General features: G+C 36.0%; 1 protein-coding gene across 3 annotated transcripts in view; it reads right to left on the bottom strand.

Annotated features, from left to right (window-relative positions):
• Nucleotides 1-19,398, bottom strand: part of PLEKHA7 (pleckstrin homology domain containing A7) — a 152,725-nt gene that overhangs the window by 6,260 nt on the left and 127,067 nt on the right. For all 3 annotated transcript variants that reach the window (XM_039552477.1, XM_039552478.1, XM_039552479.1), the window contains 12 exons: nucleotides 16,139-16,207; nucleotides 15,892-15,972; nucleotides 14,934-15,083; nucleotides 13,913-14,014; nucleotides 10,357-10,465; nucleotides 9,259-9,497; nucleotides 8,651-8,839; nucleotides 8,259-8,376; nucleotides 7,344-7,423; nucleotides 6,741-6,941; nucleotides 3,475-3,627; nucleotides 814-947 (listed from right to left, as the gene is read on the bottom strand). In XM_039552477.1, coding sequence (XP_039408411.1) covers nucleotides 814-947; nucleotides 3,475-3,627; nucleotides 6,741-6,941; nucleotides 7,344-7,423; nucleotides 8,259-8,376; nucleotides 8,651-8,839; nucleotides 9,259-9,497; nucleotides 10,357-10,465; nucleotides 13,913-14,014; nucleotides 14,934-15,083; nucleotides 15,892-15,972; nucleotides 16,139-16,207 — 1,625 coding nt within the window. The remainder of the gene's footprint in view (nucleotides 1-813; nucleotides 948-3,474; nucleotides 3,628-6,740; nucleotides 6,942-7,343; nucleotides 7,424-8,258; nucleotides 8,377-8,650; nucleotides 8,840-9,258; nucleotides 9,498-10,356; nucleotides 10,466-13,912; nucleotides 14,015-14,933; nucleotides 15,084-15,891; nucleotides 15,973-16,138; nucleotides 16,208-19,398) is intronic.

Raw genomic sequence — 19,398 nt, 5'->3', positions numbered from 1 at the left:
GAAAGTGAAAAACAACATTAACATTTGCAAACATAAAGAATCCACCATGCAGATAAGAACAAGCTTGGATTCAGACTGCAGTTTTCAGATCTCATCTATCAAGCTCCCTGTTTTATTGTCCTTCTTTAAATAGGGTTGATGTTGTATGCAAATGCCTACAGCACATGGAAAAATGGCACAGCCACCTCACATGCAGTCAAAATTTCTGCATAGCCTTAAGAACATCTGAAAGTCCTTTGTTGGAAATATGCTGTTTAAATAAAAGCACTACAAACGTGCTATTTATTTGAAGTTGTTAGTAAAATTCCTTTCTAGTGCTCAAAGGAAAAGGAAATAACCTGGTGGTCCCTCAGGCTGTACCCCTTCCAAAGAGAGGACAGATCCTTGACAAATCAAATTCTTGAAACTGAATGTTCAGCTGACTCTGTATTAGCTGTAAGTAGCCAAAAGTGTTGTTTCACAACTCCGCTCTCTGGAGACAACAGAAACTTGCTCTCATGCTGACTTTTCTTCTGCTTTTGGTCAGATTCATGCCTTTCCTTTCCTTCCTCCTCATTCTCATCTACAAGTTGGTTGGTAAGGACTCACTACTACTTTAGGATTCTCTGAACAAGAAAATACACAAAATTCATCATTATCTCTTGACCTTGTTTTGAAAAGCAGCTCTAAATATACTACATAAATTCTGAGCGCGTTTTCTCAAAGCTACATGGTACATTCAGGTAACAGAAATTAAGATTGTTGTATTATGTTAGTTCTCGATGTTTAACATGAGCCCCTGTATAAGATTTGGAAAAAAACCTAAAACCTAACCTTGATTTAGTAAGAATATTCTTTATCTTTTCTGCTTTCCGCTGCCTTGCTGCCAGCTCTTCTGTAGAAAGGGGCTCTTCTGGCTCCAGCTCAACATAACGTTCTGGAATTACAACCTTCTCAGGCTTTGACAACTGTAGAAAGAAAGCAAGTATCGAGTTTTCAATAACAAAGACTTGAAAGAAATTGAGATAAATCCTCCTCAATGGGAGAACACAGTGAAAAGAATAAAGCATGGATTTCCACAGTCAGTACATGCACCTGATGCTAAACACTCCTTCTGAATTTCTAGCTGATGCCCTTTCAACGGTGTTTTTTCCCTCTGATCCTTTTTACTTCAGAAGATAGACTGAACAAATATTAAAAGGGATTACAGAAGCAATCAGAATCAACAGAAAACATTTCTTCAGCTCAGGCTTAGAGCCTAAAGTAGGACACTGCCTCAAGTTCTTACAGTAGAAAGAAGCAACCACTAAGAGTGGTTGACTGGACAACCCGAGATATTCATGTCATTATATTTGTGTCATGCCAGCCAGAACTTCCTACAACTGAAAGGAAGTATCACCTCAAGTTTTAACCTAGGGTCATTCTTCTGAGACTGGATAATTTTCTGTGAGCAGCAGAAGGAAACAAAAGGCAGAGAGAAATACACTACACTGTGCAACTGTAACAACACATTGCATAAACTAATTCTGAATAGACTGAAAATTGTAACATGATTGCATGAAAGCCAGAAACAAATTTTTGCTAGGATCCACTATTTTGTGGGAAATTTTCTCTCCACCCAACAAAAACAAAGTTTACAGACCTTGAACCAATTCTTATTATACAGAACAGACTGGTTTTGAAAATAAAAATAGAGAACGTGTGAATAAATGGAAATAAGTAAAGGAGAACAATTTTTTTTCTTCTTCTTCTTGGAATTTTGTTAAAACACTCATGAGGCAATGAGTTTTCAAAATTCAAAGTTTTCAATGAAAATAATCCTAAATTTTTCACCACTGACCTTGGCTCATGCTAATTCGATGGATTATGTAAAGTGGCCTGACCTAACCCCCGGTGCTTAGGCTCAGTAATTCACAGGCAATCGAAGGCCAAGAGCACACACTGACACACACAACTATATTAATTAATTAACTATATTAAAATCACAGCCTCAAGTTCCTTCTCAGGAAACACAAAGCCCGTGCTTCCAGAAAAATCCTAATTTTTCCACTACACTTCCCTACTTTTGAATCCAACTCCTCTATGGAGGTTTAGATACAGACATATATACACTTTTTAAAATGTGTATCTCTATCTCCATACTGTATCTAATCTAAATTAGCTCAACCAGTCACTTTCAGAATAACAGACCCATTAATCATGTGAACGGCAGATGGATTTCCTTAAAGGTACAACTGAGTATGCTCCCTTCTGAGGCACAGAGGTACCTCAAACACAGAAGTGCCTGCCAGGTGAAGAGGATGGCCACATGAAATGGAAAAGAACAAGGCCAGGTTGGATGGAGCTCTGGTTCAGTGGAAGGTGGCCCTGCCCATGGCAGGAGGCTGGAATTAGACAAATCTTTAAGGTCCCTTCCAACACAAACCATTCTACGATTCTAACCAGGTTAACTGAGAAAGAAGCTTTACACTCAGAGCTTCGGACCTATTTCAGTTACTCTGAAGCAGGACAGAAATGCCTATGAGCAAAAATGTCTCCTATCCAAGGCTTAAAGGAAGTACAAAGCGATTCCCATAGCCCTGAAGGCCTTCTGGAAAAGAAAAATTAATAGCAGAGTGCAACAAGGAAAGGCAGTAGAACAAAAGTTATCTTCTGCTTCTGAAGTTTACAGAAGCACTGTATTTTCTGTAAAAATTATACAAAGATTAACTGAAAGATGCATTCATTCATAGAGTTCAACAGGTAACAACTCACAAAGTAAACCTTTTACAAATATCTCTCTCTGTAAAATGATACTCTGCCAACAGCTTTCAGAAGAGCACAGGTGCTTACTAGTCTAATTATCATTAATAGTTGTACTGGTTTGCCATCTCCCGCGGCATTTAACACAGCACAAGGTACCCCCTGAAGCCTTTCCACTTGCTGTGTTCTCTCCTTCCCACCAGATGGCCCAATCGCATTTCAAACCAACATTTGCTCGGTTACTGGAGCTGAGAAAAGACCTCGTGCCCAGAACACCAAGCGGGTCATTCCAAAAGCTGACTGAAATATGTTTTCTGTTCAAGCCCAAATACAGCAGTGGTTCCTCTTCTCTATCATCTTTTGCCAGTCAAAATTAAGAGCAGTAAGGTAGCTCTGGGGAACTTTTCCTTCATTCCTGTTTCTCATTTTTAAATACTCTTCGTGTTGTCTTCTCATCTTTTTTTCCCAATTTATAGAACCTTCCCTAAGTTAATTGCTCTTTCCTTTATAAAGCCTGAGCTATATATTTCAAAGAGTAGAGCCAACATTTCAATTTCTTCTCTCCACTAGAACACAATACGAACACAAACATTGCAAAGGTGCCAGGTCACAAATTTTTAGTACCCAAAAGACTCCTTTTAGTTCAAACTTCCAGCTAACTTCTGAAAGAAAGGATGAGAATCCACTGCCGAAAACTTAGAAGGGTTAATGTTTTGGGACAGAGATTAGGAGGCAAAAGATTGTGAGCATTACCTCTCTGCTGATATCTAAATCATAGTCTTGAGGCTCCAGGTCAGTCTCTGTCACTGCTACTGGCTGAACTTTTAACCATTCATTTTCATCCTTGTCTTCTCCACGAATTGCCCTCTCAAGTAACTGCAAATCAAATTCTTGCTCTCGTTTCCACTGGTAATAGATACAAAACAATTAACAGCATTCAGCAATACTGCCAAATTCACCATATAGCAATGTATATTACTACTGCTGCAAACGCTGCACTGCTGAAAGAGTCAGCAGGGCAAACCCTAAACTGGCAAGAGAAAGAAAATACAACTGCATTTCTTGGTACATACGGGTGGGCGTTTTGATCTCTAGCTGTGCTGTGAGGAATTCAGAGTACTGCTTAATTTTACATGTTCAGTAGAATTAGATTCTAAGAAATTTATTAATCCCAATTTCACATTTGCTGATTAACATGGAACCAGCTACACACAAACATCTTTGGGAGCACAGGTCTCACTACCAGCGAGCCTACAGACTGACAGATTAGTCCTTGGCATTGTAAAGAGGCAGTGCTGTGTGGTTCTGAATCACTACACAGAAAGGCTACTTACAGTGCTGGTTGAGAACCACAGCTTGAAAATTTTATGTATAACAAAATAATACCTACTGTTTAAAGCTGATAATACTTTGTGTATTAGTGTTAACTTGTCTTGAATTAAAAACTAATTAACTTTTAAGCTCTTCAGACTTTACTGAAAGCAGAGTCCAGCTACCTGCAAAAGTCTTTCACAAGGTCTTTAAAAGGTAAATATTTAGCAATATAAATCAGAGCTATTAAATATTTATTGATATTTAAATTTAGCATATTTAAACTAAGCTGCATAATGTAGAGTACCCAAAATCACTGCACACTAGTCCCTTCACAAATACATACAATACAGTTACATATAAACTCACACTTAAGGACACTACCAATACCTTTTTGTTCAAAAAAATTAAGTTCAGTTGTAGCGTCATTCCATCCAGTAGATCTGAGCAACTTTACCATACACGATATTAAAACCAGTAGGAAAAAGAAGAGACAAAAACAACGACAACAACAAAATTATCTCCTCAAGGTTTTGAGGGAATCAATAGGAGAATGTGCCACTTTTATGTTTCTTAAAAACATCTCCAGTATTTCTGGGACAAATCTTTGGCTTGTTTTGGATGAAGTTTGAACTCCACATGAAGTCCTTAGACTTCATTATGCCACTTCTATTACTAAATCTAATTGAAACCTATTCATGCACAAGCTCTCAGAATTCACTCAGAAGATAAGTATCTTCCATGTATATTAAAAAGTTAAGTAGGTAAAAGGCAATTACATCTCAAAAATTAATATGTTACAGAATTCAAAAGAGAAAAGAACATTTTCTCACACGAGTACTCCAAACTCATTCTTCTACTCATATTCGAACCAGGCCTGATTGATATAGTATATTTTAAATACACAGTATCATTTTCAAGTTGTTATTGTATATAGGTAAGAAAAACATCAAACCATTCTTAAGAAGCAGTACTTTTATTGGCTTTGATGTTGCAACTTTTACATGAAAAAGGCATTGTATATAACAAATGAATTCATGTACTGTGATCAATACTTAAAATGTCATACTACACTTGAGAGCTGACCAATTAAAAATTAGAATTACACATACAAGGTATGTTTAAAGCAAATGTTACACACTGAGCAGCACTTCAATTATACATTTAACTGTTTGCCATTTTGGCTGCTAAATAATTGTAATGCTGTAAGTAATTGTGCTATCAAACATGCTCTTGCAAATCCAAGCCCTATAGGTACAAGAGAGGACCTCTACAAAACATTACTAGGGCTGAAAAACACTATTTTAATTCTTTACAGCAAGAAAAAGACCAAGATGGCACCCAAATTTATAAATAAAGTGTTTGCCACAAATGTTAATAACGAGTGTAGTGAAAATGTTTTGACTTGTGTTTGTTATGTGAGTCAGAAAACATAAGAAGCTCAGATTTATTTCTTCCAATTAAAGTATGAAAGTAACAGTGATACTACAGTACTACAATTCCCAAACATTATGCACTGTCTTTAAAAAATTTGTGATTGCAAAACAGAAGACAAAACAGATGAATGTCTCCAAGCAGTGCACTCGTATTTACTGGGAAAGTAAATACAAATAACTGGCTGCAAATTAGTGCTACAGAACAGTGGGAATGAAAAGCTGAATATTAAAAGGTTTTTTTAATGCCAGCAATTGACACACATGTACTAAATGCAATTAAGCCTGGTAAAAATTGAGTAGTCCAGTTAGAAATTTTAAAATAACTACAAAATTCTGCAAATTAAAAACAAGCAAATTAAAAAAAAAAAAAGAGGCATTAGGTATGATGAGTGACGGATCTAAAAGCAAGAGATCTTGTGCAATGAATTAGGTAAAACAATGTGATCATTCTAAAGCTCTAGTGGATCAAATAAAAAAATAAATTAAAAGACCACAGCATAAGTGCAATTACAGTACAATCCTGGTTTAGCACCAAGTGAGCAACTGGGTAACTTCACCAATTAGAATTGCTTTGGTTAGTATCCAAAATGTATCATTATAAACTTATCATCTGCACAGCATTTACTCTTAGAATGCAACAAAAATACTTTTCTTCAGCAGCTTAAATTTGAGCCTTATTAGAATATTCTACATTTTGAGCTTTAAAGAAGAATTTGTATCAATTAAAATACATTAGCTCTCACGTAAATTCCTAATCAGCACGATTATATTTTAAAACTGGTTATCCATTTATCATCTTTTTAAAAGAGAACAAACAAACACCACCTTGGTCTGATATTACCACCGACTATCTTGCAGGCTAATTTATGAACTAAAAGGAAAAATACCTATGGTGAGAAAGAACATTCTAAAAGGCCCATTCCACTATGAAGCAGTTTTAAAACTGTACAAGCTTCTGACACTTTCTAAATACAATTCCAATTAAAAAAAAAAAAAATCATGGCTCTGAAATCACCCCAATACACTGGCATCTCCACTCATCACTAACCTCTGACCAACTTACCTGCTGAACCTGCTACATTTACCTTGACTACGAGTAAAAAAGATCATCTATTCCTCACACTCTCCGAACTCATTTGATACCACAGAACACTAATTTAATTGGACTAGAAGCATCACACACGCTCAAGTGAAAGTGCTTGCCAGGGGAAAATAAAAGAATAAATCCAAAGATATTTTTAGTTTAGTCCTTTTAAGGCATATCTAACATACTGAGCCTACGTCTGCAGACACGGGCCTGATGAAAGACCGAGATGAAACAGGCTGCCTTTCTCCTTGGCTAAGAGTTCTCTTGCGTTCCCGCACTAATGCCTTCTGATGTCTCTTCATTCTTTCTAGCTGCTCCTCTGCACTCATCTTGCCTCTTTGGTGGTCTCCAGAGTATAAACGTTCCAAGGCACTCTTTGGTCTCTCCTGGAGAAGTCACAAGGCACACAAAACACATGCTGTAATTAATAGTTTATAAGAAGTATACAAACAAATGAACTCCTTCTCCTACCTCATTACTAAATTTTATTCTATTAACTTTGCATTTCTTAGCATATTTAAACTCTGTATTTCCTATTAGTAGTGTTGACTTTTGGTTCTAAACCTTGTTTTATAAATCTATTTGAAATGCAATAAGTTGTTTGTTGTCCAGTTCATTTAAGAAAGTGAAAAACTGGGACACTTCGTTAGATCACAGCTCTTGGTCCTCTCCCAGGCTACTATAATCCCAATTACAAAAAATATACTACTGCTACACAAAATATGCTCTGGGCTTAACTATTTCAAGCAGTTCAAACAATTGCCTTCAGAAGTTTATTTAAAACTTACCTTGGACCTATCCCTTCGAAGTGTTGCAAACGATGAAATGGTAGATGACTGGTGCAATCTGGAAGTTGATCCAGACAAACCTTTATAAGGAAAAAGAGAATGCCTTAAAACCAGATGACAGACAAAGAAAGTGTCAGACTTTTTAAAAATAATATTATACTATTTCTGTGGCATTCGGGTTACTATTTTAGCTCACATTTTGCAATTCAGAAGATCATGAGAGGCATAAAATTTCATTTCAGCCGAACATAATGCATTTCAGGTCACTACTGATCAAAATTCAGAAAATCTGTAGTAATTTAGAAGCTTATATTAAATGAGGGATGGGTTGAACTCAGCTGTACAACAATAAATAAACTGTCTAAATAATCACATCTATTAAGAAAATAAAACCTTAACATTCACAGCTAGAAACAAAAGAAATAAGAAGCAAATGGCTAAGAAATTATTTGCTTTTGGCCCAGATATCATCTCTGTCCTCATTTGTGAAACAGTTACAGGATTACAGCACAGTGGGGATGGAGTGTCAAGTCAGATGTAATGTTTGGGGCACTACATTCATATTCTTTATCGGTTGCATTTCAACGGCAATATAAATGTTTTAAAAATACTTAAGAGTTTGCAAAAGGTAGCGGAGAAATCATGAGGAAAAATAATTCTTAATATAAGAGACATTCTAATAGCTAATTCCATGTTTTGCTATGGGTTTTTTTAAGCCTAACATATAAAGTTGCTTTGCCAAAGGCTGATTGTCTGTAACAGCACCATTAAAACGCACAAAATCTCTAGACTTTCCCTGTATAGTTTATCTAAAAACAGTGATCTGTTCATAAAGATCATCTCCAGGAAATCCTACAAGAGAAAAGCTATACAGACAGTACTGTTAAAGATCAACTCCATAAATTCCTGGCTTACCACGGGTAGGTAGTGTCTGGTATCCACTATCAGGGCTTATTAAAGCACTGGAAGGGTGGCTGAGGTCACCCCCTATCATTGCTAGTTCTGGTTCACTCATGTATGAACGCAGTTCCACCTATACAAAAAAATACTCATCAGCTCAAATGAAATCACAGACAGCAAGTCTTAATAATCCTAAAACAAATCCTAGATCTTTGTTTCTGGATTACTTCATCTCTCTCTGCCATTATTATATGGCATAGATCTCTCACTATCATTATTATCTCTCTGCCATTCTATATCATGATTACTGTATTAAAGGTCCATATATTCTACAGACAACAATAACATGTTTTATCCAAGGTTCCCATATCTTTGAAGAGCAGGTGTACAGGTGTGTGAGTGCTCACCCTGTAATCTCCATTCACATACTGGCCGAGTTCTCTGTCTCTCTTTCTCTCGTCTGACTGACGTTTCAGGCCCCGCACCGAGGTGTGTCTGATGACAGTGGCTTCTCTCGGGAGGGGTGGGACAGCTGGTGGCTGATCCTCAGGACTGTACAGCTGAGGGAGAGGAGGTCTGGGCGGTGCTTCATCTTCCTGGGAATAGGAAAGCGCAGGGATTTGGCAAACAGCATGAAAACAGTCTGCCATAAACTGAAAGTTCATCGCATTATATGAATTATTCACGACTGCTTCAGCATGCTCTCTTCTGTCCACACCAGAAGCTTGAGGCTTTAAGGCCCAAGCAAGACCAAGAAATCAACCACAAAGCATTTCCAAGGAAGGCTCTGAATATTAGTATGTCCTAGACCAGTCTGTGACACTCTACAGGAGGCTCCAGGTTATGCACAAGTATTGTGCTGCATGTGCCACTTCTCAGTTCCAACACGAACACCCCAAGTGCCTCCCTGCTGTGCCTCCACACTGCGTGAACTTCCAGCCACGACAGTTCCACTGCTCCTGACAGAAGGGAAATGGAAACACTGCTGAAAGAATCCCACAAGAGCAGTACTTACAACCTTTGGCTTGAGCTTGACTGGTGACTGAAGAGGTGGCTCTATTTTTTTCAGCTGCTGTGCTTGGTGCTGTGTCCTGGTCTGGAAATAAGGCTGTGGATACAGCCTAACCTCCAGAGGGGATTTAACTGGACTGCGTGGAGGGCTCTCGGGGACTGAAAGTTTGCTCTCCACAGTAGCAAGGGAAGCTGGTAAGGAAGGCACTGAAGACTGAGAAAATGAAGGCACTGTTTTTCTCTCTAGGGGAAAAATACACAAAAAACATTTCTTGATGAGGATCTAGCAAGTCTTCAGGCCAAAAATAAAACCAAATAGTTCAATATCATCCCATAAAGCTCCTGGTAGAGTGCAGTGGGAGCAAAGGGAGGAAAAGCCTGGGAGTCATATGAAATCAGTCCATAAGCTGCATCTGGCCCCATGCCACAGATTCCTTAAGTTGCCTACAGATCTAGACCGTCTCAGAACTACTTTATCTCTGTATGTAAAAGGTGAGCAAAGATGCCTTAAACATAAAGTGCATTTTGCAGTAGGTATTACCAGGCTCTTGCTATCCCAATGCATTAGGTCTTGTCTTTGAAACACAATAAAGCCACTGAAATGCAGACCACACAGACTTTCCCTTCTTCTTTCTCTTCCAGATGTTGCTCTGCCCACTAAACATCTGCCTGAAGAGGGAGGGGGAAAGCAACTGCAGCAAGGACAGTTGGGCAGCATCCAAGTGGGAAAAAAAAGCAATAAATCCAGAGAAGAGCTCCTGGACAGGATGCAGAACAGACACCACACTGGTAAGGGCCTGGCATGTGACAGAAACCACTTCTGCAACTTGAAGAATTTAGCCCATTGTTGTTATTGTTATTCCCTTTATGGCTTGTTACATTTTAGTGCCACTGGTATGTGAAAACAAACAACAAAAATACTTTGTCACCTCAAGTAAAGAAACACCAAGTTAATGTGCTCAGTCAACAGAGATTTCTGACACACTCAATAGCAGAATTAACTGGATTTTCTGCAGCAGAACAAACTTCCAGATTATGTGCACAGACCCAAAGACTCAGTTGCATTGGTACATTTTTTATTTCTTCATCATGCTCTCCTTACCTGGATTCTTTATAGAGTCTACTATGGTTTTGTAGTTTGCTTTATTTGCACTCAAGCCAGCTGTAACATCTTCAATTCTCCACAAGTCTTTTTGTATTTGTGTTTTCTCCTGTTGTTTGTAGTAAAAGAAAAAAAAAATTACTTATACCTAATTTTTAATTTATTATGAGCCTTTCTGTCATTTGATACCAAAACCAAATCACTATTTCAGAACTTACATGAAAACTTAAGAGTTTAGAAATGAGTTAAATAATTACTTTAAAATAAAAATCTAAAAAAACAAAGAACACCAACAAACATATCTTGCCCATAAAATTTATTAGAGCATTTTCTGACTGTTGGAAGACTTCTTACAGAAGACGGGGGAAAAGAGACAAGTCTATATTATTTCTAGAATACTGTTCCGACTACAAAAACATAGTTTAATGTTTAACATAAAATGAGCTTCTAGAACCCATTAATTTGAACTTGGTTCTTAAATCCTATAATTACCGAACTTAAGACTCTTAAAGCAGCCTTACAAAACATCTTAACACATTTAAGGGAAATATGCTGTAGTAAAAAAGCAAAAAAACAAACTCAGAAGTGCTGAGAATTTCAATTTTTGCTTATATTTGAGTTGTTAGGCCTACTTGCCATGATGTATTTCAGGTAAAAACAATATATTGCTGCTGTTCCAGGATTTGGTCTCATCTTGCATCCTATTTCCTTTACCAAGGCTTTCCAGGAGGAAGGAAAGAAAGAAAGGGAAGCTTTGTCTACAGACTGGACTTTGCCTTTAAGTGCATCTTGCAGCCTGGCTCCTGAATGCACCATTTCAGTCATTCCAATCATCTTAAATAGCTGCTGCCATCTAATTAATTAAAGCCTGGTAACCTCCTGACTTCAAACATTTGCATCAAGAATAAACTTTGTAAAACCAATACTATTAAAGAAAGTGAAGGCAGTGAAACACTTAAGAATTGCTTACAAACTGCTCAAGAACTCTAGAAATCCATCACCTCCCACGAGCTGCAAAATAGCTACTAATTAATCCTATAAGGCTGAGGGTGAAAAAAAACTTCAGTAAAAGCTGTTACACCTCATAGAGCTAAGGAAGGCATATAAATTGCTTTCCACTTTCTGTCTTAAATCAGGAAATATGTTCAGCCAGGTTACAGATCAGCAAACAGGGTGCCAAGAACACAAACATTTAAATGATGGAGAACGTTATTTGCCTGTAGTAAACTCACTCGATAGATGGGACATATCTTGAAAGATTGTCAGGACACAAACTATAAATTTGCACATTTCATTTCATTTTTCTGAGATTAATCATACTACAAGGAACCAAATGATGGATTTACAATAATCAAGCCTCAGACTAGTGAAAAAAACACTACATCGCACTGAAAATCCTGCTTCTGAAACCACTCAGAAAATGTTGGATTAGCAATGTAGAAAAGCCAGATCTTTTAATATTATTTCTTCCCATTACTTAAATATTGATGTGAAGAGAATATTTTAGATCTAAAATGGACCAGGGCTGAATGATAAGCAGATGAATTAATTTTAAAATTATGAAAGCCGAGATTGCTGTTTATAGAGGGGTATAAATATACTTTATTGGTAAGCATGAAAAGGTAACTTGGAAAGAAAATTTTATTTCTCTAACTTCCTTCAAACAGAAACATAATTTAGAATGACATAAAACCAGAGAAGAAACACCAACTAAAAAGTTACCACTGATAAAATAACCTATCTCAGTTAATTTCAGCATTCCCAGATCCTCCCCAACCCTTAAGCAAAGACAATTGAAGCTACATTCTAAAAAGCAAGATTTACTCCAACCAAGCTACTCGAAACACTTAGGTTTTAACCTCTTAATTAATGCTACGTAAAAACAACATCAGTGGTCTCCTACAGCAACTTGAGCCTGCAAATTTACTGAATTTTTAATAATATTCCATGAAGACTGCATTTTTTTAAAATACAGTGTGTATTAATTTAGTGCTATTGGAAAATGCTAGATAAACAATCTTGAGTCTACACATCCTTGGGCAGAGATGAAAAAAATTCTAACTACTGGGTACTTAAAGTGAGACTTCTTTGAAGGAATACAGTTTTTTAGAATATTCAGTACTTTCTCAAAAAAATCAGTTCCCCCTAGTATCTCCAAAATAGGTATTCAGAAACAGTTTTTTAAAACTTAGCCAAACATATCTGTGCATACTTATATATATGTGTATATATAAGTATACACACATACAACTGATAACATGCTTATGGCTGTGTGTGTATTTATAATTAATCACTTATGTGATATGAGATGATAAGCAAACTGAATTAACATTTTTTTCTGTGCAAGCCACATTCCCTTCCATATGTATTGGTGAATCCCATGCCACACTATCAGTATTTTAAGCATGCTCAGTGCCTAGTTGGAGATTTTAGCTCAAAGTAGCCTAAAAAGGTATATTTTGTTTAAATTTGTAATTTTCCTTTATTAAACAAAGTAACTTTGCAGAAGGACCATTTTATTCCAATATTCCCCTGGGATTTTTTAAAAAATGTATTCTACAGCTGAACTCAATTACATAATATTCTGACTCCAGAAACTGAATCACTTCCCCACCCCCCAAAATGAAAAGTAAATGAAAATATATGTTGAAGATTGATGCAATCAAAAAAAGTTTTACAACTCTTGCTTTGACACAAAACATTTATCCATTAATAGTGAAAATAAACAGGCTTCAAATTATATCTGATCAGATATTTACTGCAAATAAATAAGCTAAAAAATGTAACTAGTGAGCTCTTTTGGTCCAGGATATTTGGAAAAGTAGACTAAGATTTGAGAAAAATTTATACATGAACTGTGTTCCTTGTGTTCTGTTCTGCTCACACTAAGGAAAAATAATCCAGTCTGTATTCCCTGCTCTGAGAATAAAGTCACCAGTTGTAAGCAGGTATGTAGAAATAATCTGGTATTTCACGTCCATTTCAGCAAAGAAAATAACTGAGCTTCAAACAAAGCTTCTTTTAAGATTTGAAACTGAATAATTGATTTAAAACTGAGATGCCTTTCAATTACTGATGGCTGTTAAACACTTATTCCACTTCACAAAACAATCTGCAGAGATAAATCTTCCATAAATAGAAGAACATGACAAATAACAAGCAATGACAATAACAACCAGTGACTGGTGCTCTTAAAAATGGATAAAGAAGCCAACAATGTCAGATCAAATAAACAGAAGACTAAGAAGTCCTACACAGCCTTATAAATTAAATACGTTATCAATGTCAAGATGTCTGCATGTAATAAAAATGTAATAAAATAATGACAAATTTGCATAGACAACTTATGAGAAACTATTGCATGTGCTGCAAGACAATGTAGTGGGTTTTTTTCACTGCACAGCCACGCTGCCACAGTGCCTGAACTCTGCAAACCAAACCACATGACAGCTGAATGCACTGCAAAAATGGCAGAGAATTTCTCTGACGAGATGGTAACTTGAAGTTCAGGAAAAGTCATCCTCTAAGTGTTTACAGTGTCTGGAACTGGACTCACCTGAGATACCAATGAACTGCTCATCTGCTCCTGTAAGGCTTTTTTCAGTTGGCTCACATCCTTTTCTAATTTCAGGTACTCATTCCAGGCATTTTCCATTTCCTGTTAACAGAAGGAATACTCTAATACAGTGCTAACTTCAAAACCACTTTATCCATTCTCTAATTGAGCACCAAAGTGTTTTGAAGTTACTGTTATTCTATTATAAAAAGAAGTAAAGAATCCATTTTAGTCTACACTGTTACTTAGACTTGATTATACACCTGAAAAACACTTCGTAGCTTGGAAGGTCAAGTCAAGAATCCCTAGTTAAAAAAACTCTGGCCAGGTTCCTGACACAAAGCCAAATTGTCATAGAACAGAATCTCTGCAACAGTACAGCCCATTTTATAATGATTTGCTATTTATGCCCACAAATACATTTTAAATGCTGACTGTGAAAATCATACATTTTCTACAGGCACAAACTGACTCGATATATTTAAGTAATACTGTTATTTTAGTGATCAGACCTTACTATAGGAAAGGTGTTCATGCAATTCTAGAAACAATCTTACAAGGAGCCAGTTACATTTCCATAAAGAGATAGTAATAATAGAGGGAAAACAACATTAAATTATATTTGAATTTTATTAAGTTATAATATCAATGGTATATTTATAATGAAGTATCAACAGATTTTCCCAATTCCTTTTACCCTGGAAAAACATCCTAGAATCACATTTATATTTTCAAAGGACTAGCTGAAATATTTGCAATTTAAGCCCACATATAACATATAAAGACATTAAAAAGATTAGGGGTTTTTGCCTGGTTTGGGATGGTGGGAGGCAGGCGTTGAAAAGTAAAGGTGGAAAGATTGTTTAATATTTTTGTCTGGTTTAGTATGCTGTATCTTAACCAAAACTCTTCAGAACAGGTCTTAACTCCCCTATCCAATGCCCCTATCCAACGACCAACACAGTTTTGGTCTAACTGGGATTTTAATTGTGGTTTTCTTGAAGCAACCAAAAACTCATACCGTTGAAACTTTGGATATTTCAGCCCGAATATGTATAAGGTCCTCTTGCAAAAGTCTCTGCTGGTAAGATATTTTTTCTGCATGTTGTGGTTGGTCTTTGTACTGATCCATCTGCCTGTGTAAAACCTCCAAAACAGACTCCAGCTGATCCTAACAAAGAAGATGGCAGTAAGTTTACAATATTTAGATGGGAATTTCTGCATCTACTTGCAGAAATGGAATATGAAAGGTGTTTTCCATGCCCCAAGTCTTCCCTATAAGCCAACAGAAGTTAGGATTGGCCTCCTGTTTTGGAGGCTCACATGTAAACAAAAAACTGCAAGAGCCTTAATTACCTATTATATCCAAAAGTTATCTCATATTTTCCATTAAGTTTTTCCATTAAGCAGCCAAACCATTGAAAACACAAAGCAGTGAGAGGGGACTTTTTCTGTTTACACTCTGTACAAAACTGCAATTTACAGTTTCAGAAAAACCCCCTTAAGCAGTACAGAACTGTGACAGCCCCACCACAGCCCAGCATGAGCTGTTTGTTTAAGGACATGTTCTCATTCACTGCTATGGGTAAAACAGTCATGTGAGGGATTAAAATATTGTCTAAAACATGAAACAGACCCGATTCATTTAGTCAGGAGTAAATAACATGGAAATAATTTTGCACAGTAGCTCTTCTGAAGGATCCACCTGAACATTATTTTCATTTTAGAATACATTTTTTTCTGAACCACCTTAATTTACTGACAGCTATGGCTCGCAGGCAATGAGGCAAATGGGATTAAAACATTCCATAATGGATATTCAATCCTTAACACAAAACCCAATTCTTGTTATCATAGAAGTTTATACACACTACAGTGCAAGCAGCACTCAATTTTTTGTTCATAATTTCATATTTTATATTTCATAATTAGATAAAAGTTGATATTTTATTTTACTAAGCCCTTTTTAATCTACTTACTTTATTTTCCTTAAGGGCTCTTATTTTGTCCTCCAAGTCCTGCAGAATTCTGTCCTGCTCACAGAAAACACTTAGCTTCACCTGGAAATGAAATCATATACATATACAAAGTTGGATTTTAAAAACCAAGCAGAAAAGTATCCACTTGTAACACTTCACCCCAAGGAGTGCAATAATGGTCACATAACTGTACAACAGAAATAGACAAATCAGTGCAAGAGGTGCTGAAGTGGTGTTTGATACTCACATCAATATCACTTTCTGCAATCTTGACAGGTTTTGTACTTCTTTCTTTTAATGAGTCACGTCCTGTCACCTAAGAGGAACAGGTTTTCAAAATGTAAGGAATTAGTTGCAAACTAAAACCTAATTATGCTTCAGCAGTGAAAAGAAAACTTTTGTTAAATATTCGTTTTTATTAAGAAAAAATTAGTAAAATTTTGGATTACAAGTATTTTCAAATCTGGCTTTAGTTTTTGAGAAGTGTTAACAAAAAGGATTACTAGTTACATTAGGCTATTTAGTAACTCTTCCAGTAGCTTGGAATTCTGGACAAAAGAGCATAATCCCACCTGTCCATGGTTATAAAAGTCCTTTTCCTGCAAAATCTCATAGTTTTAACTATGTTGTCGTGAGATCAACTATGAGAGTTGTGCTCTAATGGCTTTCTTGAACCCAAAGACTGGAATAGTTCCTTTACATGCACGGTTGCAACAATAGCAGCATTCATTAATGACTAAAAATACAACTTTTGGCAAGTGTTTCATTCTACAAAGGACAGTATCTTCCTCAGCACAGGGCAAGTTTTATTAAAGACAGACTGCTATAAAAACGTTATAGTGGAATTAAATGTAATTAATCTATTTTGATGTGGTTCTAATCTACCAAATCTCTCATTCCATAAATCACTGGTTTCATATTCCATCTCTGGCGAGATTATCTCCTCACATAACACAGTTTTAGAATAGGTACTGAAACAATACTCAATTGTACTTCCAACCTTCACAGCAACCTTAAAAATTAAGGCATGTCTATGTCTGTAGAAATGTTTATTATTTCCACTGTCTACACAGGACCCTCTTTGTGAACAAATGAGGTTAAGAAAAGAGCAATATAATAAAGCTCATTAATCATACATTTTTTTAAAAGCCTTAAAATCTAATGATTTAATATTGCCTGTTTGGAACACTTTTAAAGATTCATTAAAGCAAATACTATCTTACCACAGGACCACCTGGTGATTAGTAGTATTCATATACAGTGTATTCTTATTCATATGCAGGCAAAAACTTATGAAGAAAAATTCACCTCAATATTGTCTTCAGTAATATAAGAGGAGAGGTTTTGATACAAAAGCAGAAGTTATTGGCTTTTTTGGCGAGGTAGGAAGGGTATAAAGAGGTAGTTTGCTTTTATACCAACTGACTGGCCATCTCAAGACTTGAAGCTACATACTTCACTTACTAACCTAAGAGTAACCTAGAGGATCATGTTAGGTTTTTAAAAGTAATTAGATTTTACTCTAAGTGAGGCAAATATTGTCTACTGTCCTCCAGTGGCAGACCCCATTCAAAGACTTCTCATGTACCTTTGTGTGGTGAAATATTACTTCACCACCAGAATCAAAAGTAATTATAATGCTTCCAAAAGCTTTCCATTTTTTGATTTTTTTTCAACGATTACATGTTACATAGAAGAAAAATCGCTTTCTTTCAAAAGTATTAATGGAATTATTTAAATGCTAAATCCTATATATAATTGTAACAATTAATTAAATATAAACATAAAATACCAGCATATTAAAAGTAAAAATTTTGCATATTTAATTATCTGCAAGCTAAGACAATGCAAAAGCCTTTTTCAAAGCAACGGAATTAACATAAAAACAAGTCTACAGAATTTGGGGATACTTTAAATTACAAAATCAAAACTGTAAGGAATTTGTTAACTATCAAGCAGTGAACATGAGAACATAACAAAAATCAAGCATGCTTTCACATTTTCAAAATTTCACATAGGATTCACTATTCGACACATTCGTTTTCAAAACATGATAAAATGAAAACCAAACACCGAGGTCAGCCATAATTTCACATACAAACCCCAAAAGGGGGGGAAAAAGGAAAAAAAATAAAAAAAAAGGGAAGTAAAAAAAAAATCTTACAGGAAACACTGCTGTGTACCAAAAGACACCTGTAAAAGCCAGAACACTGACTGCTACTCGAAAAAGCAATGGGATGAGCACAGTCCAACGCAAGCAGTCTTACATGTATACTGGATAGTAACCCTTGTGCTGAGTTCTTTAGCACTTTGTATATCATGTTGATCAGAGGTCCATTATTTTCTATCTGTTTCAAACAAAAGTTTAGTCATAGCTTGTTACAGATGTCAAGATTTAAACCCCCAAAGCTTACAACTCAAAACTCCACAAGCAGCAGTGATCACACACTCTCAGGTCAAACCTAAGCATTAAACAGTTTATTGCTCAATCACAATTCCACGTTGAAAAGTTTTGTTCTGAAACCTCTAAGAGAGATCTTGAGAAATAATGGATTTAGTGAAAAGAAAAAAGCTTAACTCCAGTTCCAAAATGTTCAGTCCTAATTGAAACTGTTTAACCAGGGTGGGTCTAATTCAAAGCCCAGTGAAGTCAAAAGAGAGACTTGAACTAACTGGCTTTCCAAGTCTCCAGTGTCTTAAATGGAAAACATTACACACACTACCTGTGAATTTGCCATATTCCACCATTACTAAAATATGCACTCTTTTGTTTTCCTTATATCACAAATCAAAGCATTGCTACATTTAGTGGCAAAACACAAATGTAACCAACACAAAGACACCTTCTTGAGTTTCACATGGTCTCTTTAATCTCTCAGCAATCTGACCTGAATTTTCACGTTTCTCAACCACGACTGAAAGAAGGTTACTAGGAAATGCTCATTTTGAAAAATTACATCATTCCTTTGGAAACACGCTTGACATTTTGACTGTCAAGATTTTCAAAAGGGAACCAACTGGCATTAAGTTTCTTTTCACAGAAATATCAAGTGCCCCCATACATTTTTCTTTCTGCCTGCTTTTTTTAGGTGCTACAGGCAGCAGAAAGGCACAAGGGGAGCTCCTGAGAGACCAAATAACTCCTCATGTTCCAGACTGCAACAAATTAATCTGGACAGAATCTACTAAAAAGTTAAAGTTAAAAACCCCTTCTAATAATTTTGCTAAGCATATCACATTTCAGAGGCTTGAACCATGGTCACTTCAACTGTGAAAATTGTTGTGTTTCATAATGGACAAAACATTGTGATTATTAATAATTTCTCAACTCATAAGACTTTTCAAATCGTAATTAGTCATAAAATTCATCTGATTGCTTGGGCTGCAGTTACATTTGGCAAAGCCATGAACAAACCAAGGACAAGGCTTAAAATTAAATGCATCCAACCAATTTTAAATTTGTGTATTAATGATTCCAACATATTTGAGCATTTAGACTACATATAC

This window comes from Corvus cornix, chromosome 5 (assembly GCF_000738735.6).
Source record: "Corvus cornix cornix isolate S_Up_H32 chromosome 5, ASM73873v5, whole genome shotgun sequence".
Lineage (NCBI taxonomy): Eukaryota > Metazoa > Chordata > Aves > Passeriformes > Corvidae > Corvus > Corvus cornix.
This window is presented reverse-complemented; position numbering and strand designations above follow the sequence as displayed.